Here is a 21,656-nt window from a genome sequence, read left to right as displayed (position 1 = left end):
GCTGTAAATATGTGGGAAAACCTTCAACCTTTATTTTGTCTGGACACGATTTGAAACACAAATTCACAAGATTGCATGGTTTCTCAGGACTGCCCGAAGCGGCACTTCTGCCTTCAAAAGCCGCCTCAAAGTTATTCTTCTGCTTAGAGACTCGGTTCTCCCGGGAGATACGATCAGACTGACTGAGTTCTGAGGCGTCCCCCGGAGTGATGTACATTACAAAGCACTGTCCCTTCTCTTCACACATACACCAAGACTCCGGCTGCCCTGATCAGACATGCTTGGCTCGCGCAGAGCATGTAGCCACACCGAGTGAGCACTGACGTCATTGCCCCGCCTCCCCCCTGAAAATGCTGACTGGGATTGAATATTGCTACAGATTTTGCTGGGTGGATGTGAAAACGCAAATGCAATCTCCTCTTTGCATTTTAACTTAATTATGTCGCAGAATGAGCGATGTTAAAGAAGAAAATGAAAAAGTATTGTAAAGGACTGACATTTCATTTTAATTATTAGTCATTTAATGCAGTTACATTTTGAAAAATTAAAAGCATTTCTGTGAATCAATTTTAACAGTCAAATTATACATTTCTAAATGAATTCTGTTACACATTTACCAGAGAACTTTTTGAAAATGAAATGTCAAATACTATTTACTTTATCATTTTAATTAAGTGACAAAATAAGTAGGGTTGAAGAACATGAAAAAGCACTTTGGCAGATTGCTTTTTCATTTTAATTTTGAGTCAAAAAATGCAGCTTCATTTTGAAAATGAAAAAGCATTTCTGGTGTTGACTTTTATTTATATTCATGCTACACAATCGCTTCCATAGAGTTCTAATTGAGGAATTGTGATTTGTTTTAGAGGTAACGCTCTTGACTTGCCAATGATGAAAGAACAATGTGTCTCAACTTCTTCATTCATCATTTGAAAGTAGGTTTACAAGTCCATAGCCTTTCTCACTTGAATCAGAAAAATGTTGAAGTTGTGCAGAACTGATTTTTCCCAAAGTAGCAGGTTTCAGACGCCTGTTCACCGCAAACACATCAAGCTTTTCCAGATCTGAAAGTCCCACTAGAAACCTCTGTGCCTGTTCAGGTGGAATGTCTTCAGCTCAGGAGATTTTTTTTCACACCATAACTCTTGATGGTTCCTTTGTCTTCCCAGTTCTCTCTCATTTTGTCAAGTAACTGTGAAACGGGTTTTGAGATTTATAGGATGTTTCAGCTCAGAGATGACAAATATATTGCATTGTTGCACCCAGTGAAAAACAAAAAGTTACTCTGAAGAGACTGAGAGTCAGTTGGTTTAATTTTTGGCCAACATAGGCTCCGTTTATATTTGCAATTACAATGTTTAGCTTATTACCATAATTATGGTGAAGTAACTGTCTTACTTTTAGATTGCCATGTTGTGTTGTTGTGTATCGCATTCACGTGCTGACAGCTTCTAACCAAATATCTTGGCTCATCTCAGGGATGTCTTCTTGTTTTAGGATAACTTCACACAAACTAACTGGTATACTACGAAAGTCTGACTCCTCCATGGTGTTGGAATCATTACTCCAAAATATATTTGTGTTCAACTGAGCTGAGTTTTGGTGGCTTGCAGCAATAGTTTAAATGCTCGACATCTGATAACCCATCAGACTTACTTTACCAGTGACACAGTTTGTCAGGTCTGCTTTTCCCCCCTCATTCTTGTGTTTCTCTGTGCAGGGTGGCTGTGGTTCTTCTGGAGGACTCCATCTTTTCTCTGGTGCCTCACTGGGTTGGCACTCAGGTGCCTGCACGTTAATTTGTTTGAGCTGTATTTAAGTGGTTCAGTCCATAACTTATTATGCGATCAACATAAATCCGCTGGTTGCAGGTTCAGGAATCGAACTCCCTTCCTCTCAGCCTCACATCTGCAGACTCAGTGTTTTCTTTTAAAAAGGACATAAAAACCTATCTTTTTAAAATTGCTTTTTATAATTCTTGTTATATTCTGTTTTACTGTGTTTAACTGTGAAGCACTTTGAGATTTTTATCTTGAAAGGCGCTTTCAAGATAAAAAAAGTGTATTATTATTGTTGTTATTATTGTTATTAAGTTGGAATTATAACATTGAAAGCTATAAATTACAAACATGTCACATAAATGGCGCTTGTAATATTTTACATTATATTTTTACCATACTGTGTGATTTTCCTTAGGATTTTCTGAGAAGTCTTTCTTTCTGTGGTCCTTGTTCAGTGCAGAACACATCATGTTGTCAAATAGCACCTCTCACCACGACACAGGAATGCTAACTGATTACACTGTTGTGGACAACTTTGATGCTGATTGGACACAGCTGAGTCAGACATGTTGGTTTTATTTTTGTCCAGACCCGTCTCACTAGGTTGATTTCAAAAGGATTCTGATAAACAACAAATTCAAAGCCGTCTGATGTCATAGTTGATCATTAGTACATTTTGATTTATTGCTCATGGCTGTTTTAAGACATTTCAGTGTCTTATTTCAGACATTTTGAGGTTTAATCTTACAACTTGTGTGCGTGTATGGGGGGTGGGGGTTGCATCCTTTAAGCACCCATGAGAAGATCACTCATAAAATCAACTAAAAGCAGAAGAAATGTGTTTACTGGACATTTTCTCTGGAACTTCCCTTGTTTTGTAGTCTAAACACCAACCTGCACATCAGCCGTCAGCATTCCTTAAATGTCCCATAAAAGGAAACAAGAGATTTTTCATCCACCGGCTGTTTGCAGATTTGTGAAATTCCCATTTTATGGTAACTGCACAGACTCCTGCCATGACATCATGACATCAGGACAACTTTTGGCACCAATGTCACGTGTTTACTTGTTGATCCAAAAACCAAGCCAAGGTCAAGTTTTAGGATTCTTCTACCAATTAAACAACAAAAGCTGAGGCCCTGCAGATCTGCTGCAGACAGCTTTCCACAATTTTGTCAGCAAATGAAAATCTTGAAAGTTTGGTTAAAATGTATTGATTTTATGATGTTTGACTTTTTCTTCACAACGATAATGTTTATTTGAATTTCTCAGCTGTTTTCAGAAAACCGTGTGCTACCTTGTTCATGTTCCTCTTTGTACACATGGACTTTGGGGAGGTTCAAGATTGCTACATAGTGAAAAGGGGATGGAAGGACAGTTGGGACGATAACAAATAGGTGCTGTAGAGTCCTGCTGCACACAGTCAACAAAAAGAGCAAGGTGAAGATGAGGAGGGCTCTTCAGCTGCTGCTGGCCTCTCTGGCCTTGGTCTCCTTGATGTCTCTCATCAATGCTGGACCACAGTGAGTAGCCCCCTACCAGTACTTGTGAAAGCTTGCAAAGCAAAGAGTTTACACTGCAAAAAGTACTAGCTTAAATATTGAAAATAAACACTAATCTTGAGAATAAAATCACTAAAAAGCTGTAAAATTATCTGCCCATGCAGAAGGTCATTTTTACTCAAGAAATCCTTTAATAAGATATAAAAAATGTAGAACAAGGAGTTCCACACAAGTATTCAAAAAAGGGAAAATAAAGCTAAAAAGCTAACTGTTGGATAGAACTACTGTTCAAGCAAAATAAAACGACACAACCGTCGTGAAACTGGGATTTCCTAAATATAATATAAACGTGTGCATGTGAGAGCATCATCCTTGGCACTGTCTGCTATATTCTGTAGAATATTCAGTTTTTTAGGGCCTTCAAAGTTTATGAAAAGTAAACCTTCACTTTTCTGATTTTCTTCTACATGTTCATCAATAACAGGATCAATGTGTCGCTAAAAAAAAATGTTATGGTAACAGGGTAACACATTTTTGGACAGACATTTTAGTTATGGCAAGTGAAAAGTGGGAAAAATCAACGGGAAAAGTGGTGTGAAAAACATCCATTGAAAATGCTGGTTTTAAGGATTGGCGGTTGACGCCAGTAGCCCCCATAAACTCCAAACAGCTCCTCTCAAATAGAATACTATTTGTTTTCCTACCACACTTCAACATCTCCTACTCTTTATTCTGACAGAAAAAAAAGCAGAAAGAATCAAAGTTAGCGAATGCTTTTTTTTTACATTTGGAAAAAGTTTCCATTTTGGTATTAGCATCCTGTTGAAGTTAAGGAGTGGTGTTGCTTCCAGCATTATGCTTTAAAATAATGCATATTTTAAAGTATTAAGTTGTTCTTGTTTTTCTCTGTTAACGTGAGGCTGCACCTCACTCCCACCCTTTAGATACACTTAGGATAAGGGTTTGTATGCTCAGGGATAAGCTTTTATAGATTGTTTGCTGGATCTTATTCAGAATGATCATGTAGTATAAAGTCCAGTAAATAGCTGCAGCCCAGAGCAAAGATCCCAAACCTCCTGCCCCCACTTCTTAACCAAAGGGAAAGGTGAATTGGAAAACAAAACTGTGCAAATCTGTGACAGACTGGTGACCTGTCCAGGATGTCCCCAGCCTTCGCCCATAAGTGGCAGAGATAGGCTACAGCAGCCCCGTGACGCCGAAAGGGATAAAAAGGATTCAAAAATGAATGAAAAAAGTGTGCAAATTTTCATGCAGTGATGGAACTATAAGTAGCAGGATAAATATTTCAACAACTAAAATCCGCTTCACAGCAAACTGATGTCTGCCCCTAACCTGCTGCGAGTGGGAACACCAGAAAACATCTTTGTTGAATGCCAGGACTGTGCTGGGGGGAACCAACCTGTCACCATCTCTGTTAAAAACCATCCAACAAAAGCTAAAACACTGGCGACCACACAAGTAACCCTAACCAATGACAATAACTTCCAAGGCTTTGGACAGATTACTGTAAGTACACATGTACATGGAAGTTTTCACATGCTTTCATGACTGCAATGTCTGCACGTACAGACTCCACCCACTCCAATCTGGTTTTCAGATCCCACCTGGAGACTTCAGCAAGGATCCAACTGCAAAACAGTATGTCTACCTGGAAGCTGCGTTCCCAGACCGAACACTGGAGAAAGTCGTCATGGTTTCCTTCCAGTCCGGGTACATTTTCATCCAGACTGACAAGACGTTGTACACCCCCAACAGCAAAGGTAACCCCCCCACATGCACAATCCATCCACTGGCCATATTGTAAATTGTTCCTGATCGGGAACTGGGAGTTTGACCAACAGACTAACATCAAATATGTTCACACACACTTTTGCATAAACAATCACACAAGCTATCTGTGCTCCAATGCCCCCTGATCTTTGGAGCTGGGGGCTCCTGTCGGGGTCCTTCTGACGGACTCTGGTCTGGGTGGCTAGTGTCGGGTTAATGGGGGACAAATTCTCTCACTGGCCTCTCTTTCCAAATGTCTGTGGAGGCCCTGGCGCCCACTATTACGTTGCCTTCTGCTGAAGGCGGTGACTGTGGTGGTGACCCAACACTCCTCTTTTATTTCATAACATGTGTTCATCTTTGGAGAGGCCCAGCCCTCTTTGGTAAACAGCATTTAAGACAGCGATGCTTTTTATGTCACTACCAGATCCTAATTCCTGAGTGGTCAAAGTTTGACCTGGTTTTACTTTCAACTGGGCAAAAACTTGCGTAGCTACGCATGAGTTTTGACTGCAGAGGCCCAAAGTGCTAATTTAAATGGACTTTTCATTGGAAGATGCTACTTGCTGCTGTTACTTGCGCCTCTACTCCACCTGATAGTGGCACCTGCTCCAGCTCCAGCCCTAATGCTGTGCCACCAATTAGAGTAACAGAAGTGTGCATAGAACTCAGGAGGCTCAATGGTTGGAAATTTGCTGGTCCTGACGTAATATCACCTCTGTTTGTGCGTCGGAGCTGGCGGTGCCTCTTCAATCCATCATCAACAGGAGTTTTCAGACGGGATGTGTCCCTGGCTTGTTGAAGACCTCATGCCTTGTCCCAGTGCCCAAGGTGACAATGCCTGCAGGGATGAAGGACTATAGACCAGTTGCCTTGACATCTGTCCTAATAAAGACTTTTATGAGGCTGCTTCTTCGGCAGCTCAAACCTCAGGTGGAGGGGCACTGGACCCCCTTCAGTTTACCTATCAGGAAAGTCTGGGAGTGGAGTCCTGCATATGGTCCATAGGGTGCTCTCCTTGCTGAAAGGGGCTGGCAGCTTTGTGAGGGTGATGTTTTTTGACTTCACTAGTGCCTTTGATACAGTCCAGCCTCAGCTGCTGAAGGGGAAGCTCAAGAGAATGGGAGTTGATCCAGTTTTTGTTCGGTGGATCCACAACCATCTGACTTTAAGGTCACAGTTTGTCCGACTGGGAGACTGTGTATCTGGGACATTGATGAGCAACAAGGCTAGCGGCTAGGTAGCTTTGGGTAGCGGCTGGGTAGCTCAGTTGGGTGGGAAGCTACCATGCAGGAAACCAGGGTTCGATTCCCGGAAGGGAATGAGCAATGGTATTGGGGGCAATTACCATATCAATGGCAAGCAATTAACATTACCCAGTGAGGGTCATTAGGCAAGACCCTTAACGCTACCGCCTCCCGAGCGCACTTTCAGCTGCAGCTCACTGCTCCCCAAGAGGATGGGTCAAATGCGGAGAAAGAATTTCCCTTCGTGGGATAAATACAGTGTATAAAAAAATGTAAAAGGGGGGCGCTAGTGCGCAGCTGTAAGATGTAAACGTGTTTTCCACGGCTCTCCACCGAAACTCGAACTTTTTCATTATACACCACCTTAAACTCTTTCTACTTTTCCATATTTTTGTAAGTAGACGCGCCGCTTTCCATTGCGGTATTTTTTTTCTTGCAATGCCGCCGAAAGCAAAATCTTTGAACACGACGGGAACCCTCGAGGGATATGTTAGCAACGCGGCTAGCGGTGCTAATGCTAACACTATTATTACAAGCGAGTCCTCTCCCAAGAGAGCGGCCGACCCCCGTGAAGACAAAAGCTACGCTTTGTGCAAAGAGATGTGTCGGGAGATGGCTACCACTATACTCGGGAAAATCGATGAGCGGTTTGATGCTCTGGAGTCCAGGGGCCTCATTTATAAAACCTTGCGTAGGATTTGCGTCAGAAGTGGCGTACAGATGAAACATAGGACGTGCGTACGCACAGAAATATTCGGATTTATAAAACCGTGCGCACGCACATCCTACGCATCTTTCCCTCAATAAATCACAACCAATTCTAAATGCTGCGCAGCATTTGCGGCTTCATAACACGCCCATAGTTGCCCATAAATAGTCCGTGAAACGCCCACAAATGAATATTCATTGATAGCGAAACCATGGCAAACACAGAGAGAAAATAAAAAAAAACGGAACTTCACTCGATGTGAAGTAGAAGTTATCGTTGGCGAGGTGGAAAAGAGGAGAAGAATGTTGTTTGGAAGGCACAGTGTGGGCATTACTAATGCCAAAAATGCGGACATCAAAGTCGAGGCAGAAAAACGTCATCGCCAGAGTGTGTCTGCCACGGGTGGGGGACAGGGGACACTGGAGCTGACCCCTCTTGATGAGAGAGTGGCGGCAATTATTGGGGAATCCCTTTTAGATGGACGTGGAGTGGTGACTGAGGCGGGGGGGGGGGCACGACGCACCTGATGCTCCGGGTGATACACCCCCAAAAGCTCCAACAGGACGGCTCGAGGAAGTCGGAACCGGCTCATAAGCCATTCGTCCTCGTTTGCCAGCAAGTCGTCTTGCTGTCTAAAGATGAGTTCTCTCCGAATTCTTCCATTTGCCACATCCTCTAAGAGCGCAAGATCAGCCATTGTGCGTCATTACGCATTGTGATGGGGCATTTTATTTCCATCCATTTAATTGCATCTGACAAGCTACAGATGTCGGTAATAATCCACGTGGAAATGGGAAATCGATCAGCGCAAATGTAATTTCTTGTTGCTTTCTGAATGGTTGAGACATACGCCATACATTGTTTTATCAAAAATAAAACAAACTAAAGGCATATGCATGAATACCATAATTCTGTAGCTTATGAAGAAAGGTTTTACTATGAAAACAACTTTCCCCAGTGGACAATTAATACGTCTGTCTGTCTGTCTGTCTGTCTGTCTGTCTGTCTGTCTGATTCGCACGCATCTGGCGGCGCGTGCACACGCAGCGGCTCCTCTCTCCCCTACCTTCAGTGTTTTTTGGCTTTATCTTTTTGGGTTTCAAGGATTTATTGTTTTTAAAAGAATGTATTTTTTAAGTCGTTTATTTATTATTTTATATGCTGCTTGCATTGTGGGGTGAGAGGAAAGCAATTTCATCTGTGCTGTATGTACGGATGCAGCATATTTGACAATAAAGCTGACTTTGACTTTGACTATATCTGCTCCGCCAGACGGACACAGTGACGTGTATATCAGTTTTGTACATTATTTCGTTCTGTTAACTATATTATTTATGAGGATGAATTGCACAACATGCCAATATTGCAGAACATATTTCACTTTTCTTTTTGCAAATATGTGTTCATTTGAATTTCTGTTGTAATTTTCGTTTGATTTTTTTGTTTGTTTCACTGCTGATCGATCAAACGGGTGTTCATGTAGCTGTTAATTGTAAGACTTGCTTTGTGAAGTCTTCATGTTATTTATGAGAGGCAGTATTGTCATTTTCACTTGCACTTTCACGTGTTTCTTCCATCTGCCGACGGTGTCGCCGTTTCTCATTTCACCCGTTTTTGTGCGAAAGCCTGGGTCAGAGCTTGCGTGAAGGACCGCACATTTTCCCGTCAAGTTTGCTTTTTATGAATCTCAATGATTGCGTAGAGAGTGGCGTACGCCTTCTTTTGTGCGTACGCAACGTTTATAAATGAGGCCCCAGGTTTCAGTCCATTCACTTGGAGCAGGCGGACATGAAAGCTCGCCGGGAAAACCAGAAGCATGCGACGAACGCGCTGGATGAGAGGCTGGAAGAATTGGAAGCCAAATGTACGGGTCTAACAGAGTACACACATCAGCGTCAAACCAAACTGCATGACCTGGAAGCACATTCTCGCAGGAACAACATTAAAATTGTCGGCATACCGGAAGGTGCGGTCCTGGCCCGAGTTCATCACTTTCAGGAGAAAGAGCTGATCCTGCGTTGCTGCAGGATTCAAAGGGAGCAACATTCACATCTATCCTGATTACAACAGCGAAGTTATGGATCAACGCTGCGCTTTTGGAGATGTGATGCGAGCCCTGCGCAGTGATGGGATCAAACACGTGTTGCGTTATCCTGCAAACACGTGGGAACTGGAATGATGGACAAGCGCCCTCTATCTTCAACAACGCAGATGAGGCGGCGCGCTGTGTAAAGCAACGCAAGTCACCTGTGAGAGAGTAAGGTCTCTGCCTTGCTCCACAGTTTGACTAAACAAGATTGTGAAGTTACTTTCTAAATGCGCTATGCGCACTGATATGTCAGGCTCGGTAGTCTGGCAGGTGTAAAACTGATCGACAGTTAATGCTGATATTTATTCTATGTTGGTGGTGTGTAAATTTTATTTCAATATAATGCAATGGTGGTGGGTGTTTACCTCTCTTACTATTTGTCCGGCAGCTCCTGGTTTAGTGAAAGGGGAATGTTATGCGTCAAGTTCAGAAGGACACATTCATTGGGGAGGGGGAGGGGGGGGGGGTTGTTTTGTTTTTTTCTTGTTCTATGGTTCAGGTGCAAAAATTGCATTATTTTTTCTCTACCTCTCATTACTGCCAGTTTTGAATAGGCTGTTAAGCACATTAGACCTCATGTTGGTAATTCTTTTCTCATTGTCCTCATCAGAATGCATAGATCGCAAAGTAACATGCACGAAGGAAACAGAGAATTACAGATGGTGTCCTGGAATGTTAGAGGGCTTGGTTCAATAGTGAAAAGGGGGAAAGTATTCAAACATTTGAAATCTCTTCATGCGGATATAATTTTTCTCCAGGAGACCCATATTAAAGGTACAATGCAGCATATTTTGAAGTGTAACTGGGTGTCTCAGGTATATCAGTCTTCTTTTACATCACATGCCCGAGGGGTAGCCATATTATTTAGGAAAAACGTCCCTTTTCAATTAATATCTGTGAAAACTGATCCACAGGGCAGATTTGTGATGGTCACAGACCTGATAGATTCCTTTCCATTAACTTTTTTAAATGTGTACGGCCCGAACACAGATGATCCAACATTTTTCAGGAAAGCTTTTGACTTGTTGCCAGATGAAAATGACTCAAACATAATAATATCAGGAGATTGGAACTACTACTTAAATCCTTTCCTCGACCGTCTATCCTCACGCCCTCCTCCAGAAAGTGTATCTCTGCGGGTTTTACACAATCTCATGAAAAATAGAAATTTAGTAGACATTTGGAGAATTCAACATCCCACAGATAAAAATTATTCTTTCTTTTCCAGTGTGCACAAATCCTACAGCCGGATAGATTATTTTTTAACCAGCTCTAACCTTATTTCACAAATCACAAATTCTAAATACCATAACATTTTGATATCAGATCACAGCCCTGCGTCTATATCACTGTCCCTAAATCTACCTAAACAAAACTGTTCCTGGCGCTTCAACCCCACCCTTCTCAGCGATGAACACTTTAGTAAACATATTGCTTTCAAGCTTAAAGAATTTATTAAAAGTAATGATAATGGGGAGGTGTCTGACTCAACACTGTGGGAAACACTGAAAGTTGTTATACGTGGAGACATTATTTCTTATACCTCAGATCTCAAAAAGGAAAAAAATAAAAGGCTTTCTGAAATTAAAATTGCCCTTTCTATTCTAGAAAGGACATATCAAACTTCTAAATCCCCCTCTGACTACAGAGGAATGCTGAAACTTAAATATGAATACAATGTAATCATGAGCAGTCAAATTAATAATATATTATTGAGACTGAGGCAAAAACATTTTGAGATAGGAGATAAGCCCAATAAGCTCCTAGCACAACAACTTAAAGGAATGCAGGCTTCAAGAGCTTTTCATAAAATAAAAAATAAAAATGGCACTCTTCTAACAAACCCAGTAGAAATTAATAATCGTTTTATCACTAACTTTACTCTTCTAATCAGAACTTATCACAGCGTGACATAGATGATTTCTTTGGCTCTCTTCATTTGCCCAGGTTAACTGATGCTGCAAGGCATCATCTTGACTCCGACTTCACACTGCAAGAAGTGATTGCAGCCATCAAATCATTTCCATCAGGCAAGGCTTCAGGCCCTGATGGCTTTGGCTCAGAGTTTTACAAAAAATTCTCTGATGATCTTGCTCCTCTCATGCTTAGGATGATATGCGATTCCAAACGCAGAGATAAATTACCCACAACTCTGTATGAAGCCAACATCTCCTTAATCTTGAAGAAAGGCAGAGATCCAGGCCGATCCAGATAATTACAGACCCATTGCTCTCCAAAACTTTGATCGGAAGGTAATAACCAAAATTTTAGCAACCAGATTAAACACGTATTTGACTTCTATTATCCACCCTGACTAGACAGGATTCATCCCTGGCAGACTTTCCTTTTCTGGTGAAACGTTTATATCTTGGATGAAACTAATATATCAGAAATATACTTTCTAAGAGTGATGCTGAAAAACTCATCCATGCATTTGTTACGTCGAGGCTGGATTACTGTAACTCCTTGTTAGCAGTGTGTCCTAAGAGTTCCTTAAGAATTCTCCAGCTTGTTCAGAACGCAGCTGCTAGATTGTTAGCTGGAACCAGCAGAAGAGATCACATCACTCCTGTGTTAGTTTCGCTCCATTGGCTCCCAGTTGATTCTAGAATTAAGTTCAAGATCCTCCTGTTAACCTATAAGGCCTTACATGGAATGGCCCCGTCCTATATTAAGGACCTCATAGTCCCTTACCAACCAATCAGAACACTTCGCTCGCAAAATGCAGGACTGCTTGTGGTTCCTAGAATTAGTAAAAGTACGGTTGGAGGTAGAGCGTTTAGCCACCAAGCCCCTGTCTTATGGAATAAACTCCCAGCTCATGTAAGAGAGGCCGACTCAGTTTCTACATTCAAAGCTAGACTGAAAACGTTCCTCTTTGGACAGGCTTATTGTCAGACTAGTTAGTATTCAGAGATTATTTAACTTAATGTTAGTTTGTTTAAATTAAACTTAATAATAACTATTTCTTTTAAAAGGCTGCTAGAAGTTGAAGCTGGGGTAACTATGGTGCACTGGGGTTCTGTCCTCTTTTCTTTTCTACTTCTACGCTTCCTCTCCTGTATTTTTGATCATCATTTATCATTTAGTTTTCCATGCCTCTGTTTGGTGCAGTGCGATTCATGTATTGTCCCTCTTTTCCTCTCCCCTCCTGGGGAGTGGGAGTGCTTCCAGACTCCAGTTGGCTCATCCGTGCTCCAGTTCCTGACCGTTTACCTCGCCTTTGCTCCTGCTCCTACACCTGGCTGTGGATCCTGCCTCTGGCTCATTTCTGGCTCGTCTCTGCTCTGTGCCTGACCGAGTACCTCGTCTCTGCTCCTGCTCCTACACCTGGCTGTGGTTCCTGTCTCCGGCTCGACTCGCGCCTTTGACTGTCCCCACAACCACGGCTGGATGAAGCTCGTCTGCTGGACTTTATATATGTAGTTGTAGATTTAGATAAGTTAATTCTTCTCTAAGAGTTCTGGTAAATCGCCTGTCCGTCCTGGGGGAGGATCCCTCCTTCATGTGGGCACCCCTGAGGTTTCTTCGTTTTTTCCGGAATCCGGTTTTTTTGGGAGTTTTTCCTTACCGCGAAGGGGGGTCTAAGGGCAGGGATGCCAGTATAGCTTAGTCAGTTTGTTAGTTCATTTTAGTATTTTTCTATTGAACTCTTTGTATTCGTGATCCTTTTGATTTCATGTTTTACTTCGAAGCCCATCGAGACGACTGTTGTTGTGATTTTGGGCTATACAAATAAAATTGAATTGAATTGAATTGAATTAATATATGCAGGTCCGTTGTGCTCAATCCTGACTAATGGGGAGAGATCAACGCCATTTCCGTTACAGCGCTCAGTCCAGCAGGGCTGCCCTCTTTCTCCTGCCCTGTTTGCCTTAGCTTTGGAACCTCTTGCTGTTAAAATAAGAGCAGATCCACATATCCAGGGCCTTCTGGTTGGAGGAGCAGAAACTGTTATTAGCTTGTATGCAAACGATGTATTGTTATACTTGCGCAATGCTGAGGAGTCAGTGCCCCTTCTTATTGATTTGATAACAACCTTCGGAAACATTTCAGGGTACACAATAAATTGGACTAAAAGTGAATTAATGCCTTTATCTAAAACTTATCCGCCAAATTCTATTCAAAACGCTACTTTTAAAATAACCTATGACCATTTCACTTACCTGGGCCTGACTATTCCCAAAGACCCAAAATTAATCTTTACCTTGAATTTCACAAAATTTGTATCAAAACTAAAGCAGAATATTGAGTCTTGGAAGACTCTTCCCTTATCCATGATTGGCCGAATAAACTGTATAAAAATGGTTTCTCTGCCTAGATTCTTGTATTTGTGTCAGAATCTCCCTATTTACCTCACAGCCTGACTTCTTATATCTGGAATAATAAAAATGTTCGAATCTCGAAGTCGCATTTGTAAAAATCCAAGTTGGAAGGAGGTCTTGGCCTGCCGGAATTCAAACACTATTACTGGGCTGCTAATATCAGAGCATTGATGTTCTGGCAGCGGGGATCACCAGACACCATTGGTCCCACCACTCCGCTGTGGGTTAAGATGGAGGCTGGCTGAGTGAGAGATTTCTCATGTTTACACGCTCTGCTCTTCTCCAAACTGGAGAGGGCGGAGTCTCTCCGAAAACTGGGTTTTGCCATAAGGAATCAGTGCGCATTTTAAATCAAATTAGAAGCTTTCTTTCTTTGCCGGACATTTCTGTTCAGTCACCAATATGCAATAATCACTCTTTCTTGCCTCCTTGGGATGACAAATTGTATCAGGAATGGAATGAGAGGGGTTTGTCTAAGCTTGAAGATTTATACATAAATAAAAAATTTGCATAATTTAATCAACTTAAACAAAACTTTAACTTTACCAATTCACACTTCTTTAGGTACTAACAAATTAGACATTACTTGCAGTCCAAAATTAAAATATTTCAAGATCTTCCAGCTGAACATGATCTTTATGACATTTTCAAAAGTCCCCCTGGCTCCAGACATTTGGTTTCCAGAATAGTGCATTTATTTGATGGCAGCAACAGGGTGACATCAACAAAAATGAAAGATGCTTAGAGCGAGGAGTTGGGCATTGAAATATCAGAATCAATGTGGGAAAAGTGTTTATCCAAGATTCACTCGTGCTCAGTTAACAGCAGACACCAACTCATACAATTTAAAATCATCCATCGGCTTCACTACTCCAAAGTACGGTTGCACAAAATATATCCTTCAATTACTCCCATTTGTGATAAATGTAAAATATCCGAAAGCACATTGGCTCATGCTTTTTGGTCTTGTCCCTCATTGGCTGGCTTCTGGAACAGTATATTTGACTGGTATTCCAAAGCCTATGGTTGCTTTATTGCACCCGATGCAGAGCTCGCCATTTTTGGCTGCGTACGTACTAGAGCTATCCCAACTGTAATGCAGCAGCCACTAGAACTTGGGTTAATGACCGCAAAAAGACAAATTTTGCGAGAATGGAAATCTACGGTTTCTCCATACTTTAAAGTGTGGCTCACTGACATGCTATCTCTCATCCACATGGAAAAAATTCGCCATGTCAGGACCGCCTCAGTTAATATTCACAATAAACTCTGGACACCATTTCTAAATCACTTACAGAAAGTTAAAGTTATTTAGCTCTGTATTGAGACTGCATTTTTCTTTCTTCTATTTATGTCCTGTTTGGACGGCCTGTGAATAAATATTGAATAGAATGTAACTGGCAATTGTTTATTTACTTGTATTTTTACATTCTGTTTTGTAATGGTCTAAAGAGCACCTGAACTATTTGTTTTGCCTGTTTGATTTTGTACACTTGATAAAAGAAAAAAAAATATTGGGAAAAAAAAAACCGGCGCACCACAGAGAAGTGTACTATTGCCTTTTCTATTCACATTCTACACAGCTGACTTTAATTTTGCATCTGCAGCTTGTCATGTCCAGGAGTATTCGGACGACACTGGTATTGTGGCGTGTTAAAGGGAAGGGACAAAAGTGAGCAGGGAGCAGTGACAATGGTCTTGTGATGAACACCTCAAAGACCAATGAGATGATCATTGACTTTGGTAGGAAGCCCTCCCACCAAACAGTGATCATCGATGGAGGGAAAATTGAGGTGGTTGACTCCTATAAGTACTTGGGTGTGCACCTTGACCACAAACTGGACTGGACAGAGCAGGCGCAGGCTCTGTATAAGAAAGAACAGAGTAGGCTGTTCTTCCTGAGAATGCTATGGTCCTTTGATGTGTCTACCGACACGTTGCTCCTCTTTTATCAGTCCGTTGTGGTGAGTTCTGTCTTCTACGGGGTTGTATCCTGGGGTGGTAGTTTGACCACAAGGGATTGCAGTCGGTTGGACAAACTGATAAAGAAGTGTGCATCTGTGATTGGGAGGAGATTGAACTCTGTGAGAACTGTGCTGCAGAACAGGAGGAGGGCCTTAACTCAAAGCATCCTGGACAATCCCAGACATCCCTTGCACGATATCTGGACAGAGGAGCACACAGAGTAATAGGCTCCTTTCACTGCGCTGCAGGAAATTCATTTATCCCTTCAGCTATGAACCTGCCTGACTGATATTGATGTATGAACTGATATTTTTATATTGATATTTTATTTTATGAACTGTCATTTTATTGTTTTTTATTGTGTGTGGTTGTGTGTTTTGCTGCCAGACACCAGAATTTCTCCCTTGGGAGATTAATAAAGTTTCTATCCATCTATATGGATCTATCTATCTATCTATCTATCTATCTATCTATCTATCTATCTATCTATCTATCTATCTATCTATCTATCTATCTATCTATCTATCTATCTATCTATCTATCTATCTATCTATCTATCTATCTATCTATCTATCTATCTATCTATCTATCTATCTATCTATCTATCTATCTATCTATCTATCTATCTGTCCGTCTGTTTTTTTGTCTGTCTGTCTGTCTATCTATCTATTGCAGAGGACAGGACGAATATTGCTTGATACTTACAACAATAAACTTTGAGCTACTTGATCCTTCTTTTTCCTGTCCCCTTCCATGTGTTTCTGTGATCATTCACCAACTGTGCCAGTATCCCACTTAAAAAGATGAGAGAGGCCTATAAGTTTCATCATAGGTATACGTCAACTATAAGGTAAAAGTGAGAAAAAACTATCCAGAAAATCAAATTGTTTGGTTTTTAAAGAATTTATTTTAAATTATGGTAGAAAAAAAAGTATTTTGTCAAAAATAAAAGTTCAACTGATTGCTTTGTTAAATATCCTTAGATGGCAATGACAGCAGTCAAAGATTTTTTGTAAATCTTCCCAAGATTTTCACAAACTGCTGCTGGTATTTTGGCCCATTCCTCCATACAGATCCGCTCTAGAGAGGTGATGTTTTCGGGCTGTCGCTGGGCAACCCAGACTTTCAACTCCCTCCAAAGATTTTCATTCGGGTTGAGATCGGGAGACTGGCTTGGCCACTCCAGGGCCTTGAAATGCTTCTGACAAAGCCACTCTTTCATTACTCTGGGGGGGAGTGTGTTTGGGATCGTTTTCATGCTGAAAGACCCAGCCATGTTTCATTACCAATGCCCCTGGCAGTGTAGCGTGTTACGGATAGTAGTCTTTGTTACTTTGGTCCAGGCTCTTTACAGGTCATTCACTAGGTCCTCCCCGTGTGGTTCTGGGATTTTTGCTCACCGTTCTTGTGATCATTTTGACCCCACAGGGTGAGATCTTGTCGATTTTGTCCCAGATGGAGGGAGATTATCAGTGGTCTTGTATGTCTTTCATTCCCTAATAATTGCTTCCACAGTTGATTTCTTCACACCAGGCTGCTTACCTATTGTAAATTCAGTCTTCCCGGCCTGGTGCAGGACAACAATTTGGTTTCTGGTGTTCTTTGACATCTCTTTGGTCTTGGTCATGGTAGAGTTTGGAGTGAGACTGTTTGAGGTTGTGGACAGGTGTCTTTTATATAGATAACCAGTTCAAACAGGTGCCATTAATACAGGTAACAGGTGGAGGACAGAGGATCCTCTTACAGAAGAAGTTACAGGTCTGTGAAAGCCAGAAATCTGACTTGTTTGAAAGTGACCAAATTCTTATTTTTCCACCATAATCTTCAAACAAATTCTTTCAAAATCAGACAATGTGATTTTCTGGATTTTTTTTCTCATTTTGTCTCTCATGGTTAAAGTATACCTATGATGAAAATTGCAGTCCTTTCTCATCTTTTTAAGTGGGAGAACTTGCATAATTTTCGGCCGACTTAATACTTTTTTACCCCACTGTACATGTACAAATAGACATATACAAACATGCAAAACATGCATATACACTAATTTAAATAAACACTTTTAAACAGATGCATAAAAATTTCCTCACATATGTTTGCATTAACTTTCAATAATTTATTTGATCTTGATACCTATCCATCTTCTTCTGGTCATCTGGAACCAGGGGCAGCAGTCTAAGCAAAGATGCCCAGACTTCCCTCTTCCCAGCCACTGTGTTCAGCTGCTCTGGGGGGGACCCCAGACATTCCAAGGCCAGGCGAGAGACATACAGAAGTCTCTCCAGCGTGTCCTGGGTCTTCCCTGGGGCTTCCGCCCTTCCCTTCCATGCCTGTCACACCTCCCCTGGGAGGTCCAAGAGGCATCCACTCTAGCCCAAATCACCTCAACTGGCTCCTCTTGATTTTGGCAATTATGTAAAACATGAACTGAAACATAAAATAGATTGGATTATTTAAAAGTCCTTCCTCTAACTTTCTTTTAAGCAATTAAGCAATCTCTACTGACAATCATATTTAATGGTTTCAATGTGTAATGTGTGTGTTCTGTATGTTTTAGTCTGTCTATAATAAACACAATTATTATGGCCCGCAGCAGCAGTCACTGACTGCAAGGACCATATTGTTTTCGAAGTTGGAACGACGACTTCGCCGCCTTTCAGCGAAAATTTGACCCCTGCCGCATGCTCGAGCGATCGTCTCGAAACTTTTTGGGCATCAACGGCAAGCTACTTTGAAAGAAATGTTGCGATTAGAAGTTGTAGATTTTGAAGGGTGTCCGCGTGGCGAGCTCGCAAAGTCGTGCACTGTTATAACTCCCATGACTTTCAATGCAATACAGTGAAATTTGAATGCATCCATCCATGTCAGGAACTGAACATAATGAAAAACACTGGACATGGACATATAAGGAATGTGGGCGTGGTTAGCATTAAACCACTGTTGCTAAGGACAACAAAAAGTTTACTTTTTCCAATTCGTCTGAAACTGACGTCAATCTGTTCGTCATCCCGAGGCGACTAAAACCTAAAATGGTCGCTGTGGATATAAAATCAACAGAAAAGCGTCCATTTTGAAAATAGTGCAATTTTTTATCAACTTATGACATATGGCTCTCACCAATGGAGCAATGTCTTTTTCTGAGTCAGTTGATGATGCTGATTGCTATGCTAGCACTTTAAGCTATGTTAGCATAACTAGCATAGTTAGCATAATTAGCATCTGAAACAATGTGTTTTTCTGAGTCAGTTGATGATGCTGATCGCTATGCTAGCACTTTTACCCACATTAGCATAGCTAGCATAGTTAGCATAATTAGCATTTTAGGTAATATGTTTTTCGGAGAGAGTTGATGCTGATCGCTATGCTTGCACTTTTAGCCACATTAGCATAGCTAGCATAGTTAGCATAATTAGCCTTTTTAGTAATTCGTTTTTCTGATACAGTAGATGATTCTGATCGCTATGCTAGCACTTTTAGCCATATTAGCATAGCTAGAATAGTTAGCATAATTAGAATTTTTTGCAATGTTTTTTTTGGTGAGAGTTAATGATGCTGATCGCAATGCTAGCACTTTTAGCCACATTAGCATAGCTAGCATAATTATCATAGGGAGCATTATTCGCCTTTGCAGCTTTGATTAGCCCTCATCAAAGGTGGGCGGTGAGAGCGGTGAGGGCGTTGAAGGCGGCGGTGGTGCGTAGAGTTGGGCGTGGAAGGCGGGTTGCGTCTGCGGGCCATACAACGCCGCTTGCGGCTTTAATAATAATCTTTTTTTTTCTAATGAGTTTATGAATGTAAATCTTACATAGATTAAATGTAGGTAACCAATAAACCTATAGTTTCAGAAACATTTACAAACATTTACAGATGTGCACAAACTTTCAGACACATGTGCATCACACCGACATTCACACCCACGTTTGCATAAACTCACAAATGCAAAAGCACATGGAAAAACGTGAGACATACAGCAGATGAACAAAGTGTGTGTGTGTTGTTTAGTGTATTACAGAATGTTTGGAGTGTCCCCTCGCATGGAGCCAGTAGAGAAAGTTAATAATGCCCAGGCTGACACCTCTATTTCCATCGAGATTGTGGTATTCTATCTAATTCTTCTATATTCTTAAATTGGACTTTGAGAAATAAATGGACCACCAGAAATACCAAATGTTGTCTGATTACAGACCCCTGAAGGCATCATTCTAGCATTGGACCCTGTCTCTCTGAAGTCAGGATTGCACTCTGGAGTCTACCAGCTGCATGAGATTGTCAGGTGAGATCTTCAATGTGCTCACACAAAAACTTCAGCAGAACTGGTGGATACAGAGGGATAGCAAATGAATACTGCTATGTAGATACTAAGACAAACATAAAAAGAATATTTATCAGCAGCTCTAAGGTTGACTAGAACAGTTGGTAACTGTGAGGACAGACAAGAGCAGAGACAAAAGCAGAGGAGACAAAAGTCAAACAAAAGGCAAGTGAGGGCTTGTTTGACAGGTTGGACACGGGGGGGGGGGGGGGGGGAACTGCCTTGAAAAAGAGATTGATAATCTCAATGGAATTTTTCCTGTTTAATTAAAGTAAGGTCAAATGAAATAATAGTTATGCTGGATCAAACACAAAAAAGGGAAAGGGATTGGAATCCTTAGACAAAAATAAAATATCCATCCATCCATCCATCCATCCATCCATCCATCCTCCATCCATCCATCCATCCTCCATCCACCCATCCATCCATCCATCCATCCATCCATCCATCCATCCATCCATCCATCCATCCATCCATCCATCCATCCATCCATCCATCCATCCAACCATCCATCCATCCATCCATCCATCCATCCATCCATCCATCCATCCATCCATCCATCCATGCATCCATCCATCTATCCATCCATCCATCTATCCATCCATCCATATTCTCCCACTCATCTGAGACCGGGTCAAGGGGGCCGCAATCTAATCAAATATGACCAGAGTTCCCTCTCATTTGCCTCTTCTTTCATCTTCGAAAGATGTAGTCTACCTTGCAATGTCCTAGATCCTCCCCCAGGGCCTCCGCCCAGTGCCACTAATACCTTCCTTTGAAGGTGTCCAGGAGGAATCCCAACCAGATGCCCAAATCACCTCAACTAGCTCCTCTTAATGTGGAGGAGCAACGGCTCTACACCGAGGTCTCTCCAGGTGACTGAGCTTCTCACCCTATCTCTAAGGGAGCGCCCAGGTACCCTACTGAGGAAGCTCATTTCAGCCGCTTGTATTCAGGACCTTGATCTTTAGGTCATGACACAGAACTAATGACCTTTGGTGCGTACTGGAGCGAAACTGAAACCAGTACATTGAGACCTTTGATTTCTGGCTCATGGTATTCTTCTTCCCAATGGACCAGTACAGTGACCGCATGACAGCAGACATTGCACCAATTCACCAATCCACCTGTCCATCTCACGCTCTGATATTCCCTCACTCGTAAACAAGACTTTGACACTCCTAAACTCCACCTGCGGCAGGAGCACTCCACCCACCCTGAGAGGGCAGATCACTTTTCGCTGGTCAAGAACATGGCCTCAGTCTTAGCAGTGCTGACCCTCATCCCAGCTGCTTCTAATTCAGTCGCAAACCAGCCTGCTGGATGCTGGACGTCGTGCTGTATAAAGCAAAATTACAACATCAACTCCTAAGAGCAGAGAGGAAATCATGTGGTCACCAAACCAGACCCCTTGGGCCCCAGGCTTCATCGGGTGGCTTCATAAAGAATATGAACAGAACCAGTGATAATGGGCAGCTTGCTGGAGTCCAACATTAACGGAGAACAAGTCAGACTTACTGCCAGCTATGTAAACCAGGCTCCTGCTCTGCTGCTGAAGTTACAATAATACATTTTATACAAAAACCAGACAAAGGAGAAAGGACTGTAATTTTCATCATAGGTATACCTCAGCTATAAGAGACAAAATGTGAAAAAACAATTCAGAAAATCACATTGATTTTTAAAGAGTTTATTGCAAATTGTGGTGGAAAACAGTATGTGGTCACCCACAAACAAGCCAGATTTCTGGCTCTCACAGACCTGTAACTTCTTCTGTAAGAGGATCCTCTGTCCTCCACCTGTTACCTGTATTAATGGCACCTATTTGTACTGGTTATCTACATAAAAGAAACCTGTCCACAACCTCAAACAGTCACACTCCAAACTCCACTATGCCCAAGACCAAAGAGCTGTCTAAGGACACCAGAAACCAAAATG

At 41.7% G+C, this 21,656-nt stretch overlaps 1 protein-coding gene across 2 annotated transcripts in view; it reads left to right on the top strand.

Annotated features, from left to right (window-relative positions):
- Positions 1-3,173: 3,173 nt before the first annotated feature.
- The window catches only part of LOC110015899 (complement C3), a 93,340-nt gene continuing 74,857 nt past the window's right edge, over positions 3,174-21,656 (top strand). The window contains exons 1-5 of one of the 2 annotated variants that reach the window (XM_023959442.1): positions 3,174-3,304; positions 4,615-4,810; positions 4,902-5,064; positions 19,409-19,503; positions 19,591-19,679. In XM_023959442.1, coding sequence (XP_023815210.1) covers positions 3,228-3,304; positions 4,615-4,810; positions 4,902-5,064; positions 19,409-19,503; positions 19,591-19,679 — 620 coding nt within the window. In that variant the 5' untranslated portion in view covers positions 3,174-3,227. The remainder of the gene's footprint in view (positions 3,305-4,614; positions 4,811-4,901; positions 5,065-19,408; positions 19,504-19,590; positions 19,680-21,656) is intronic. The other variant, XM_023959440.1, reaches the window with a different exon arrangement.

This window comes from Oryzias latipes, chromosome 1 (genome assembly GCF_002234675.1).
Source record: "Oryzias latipes chromosome 1, ASM223467v1".
In the NCBI taxonomy this organism is placed as follows: domain Eukaryota; kingdom Metazoa; phylum Chordata; class Actinopteri; order Beloniformes; family Adrianichthyidae; genus Oryzias; species Oryzias latipes.
The sequence above is the reverse complement of the archived record's forward strand: the minus strand, read 5'-3'. Positions and strand labels throughout refer to the sequence as shown.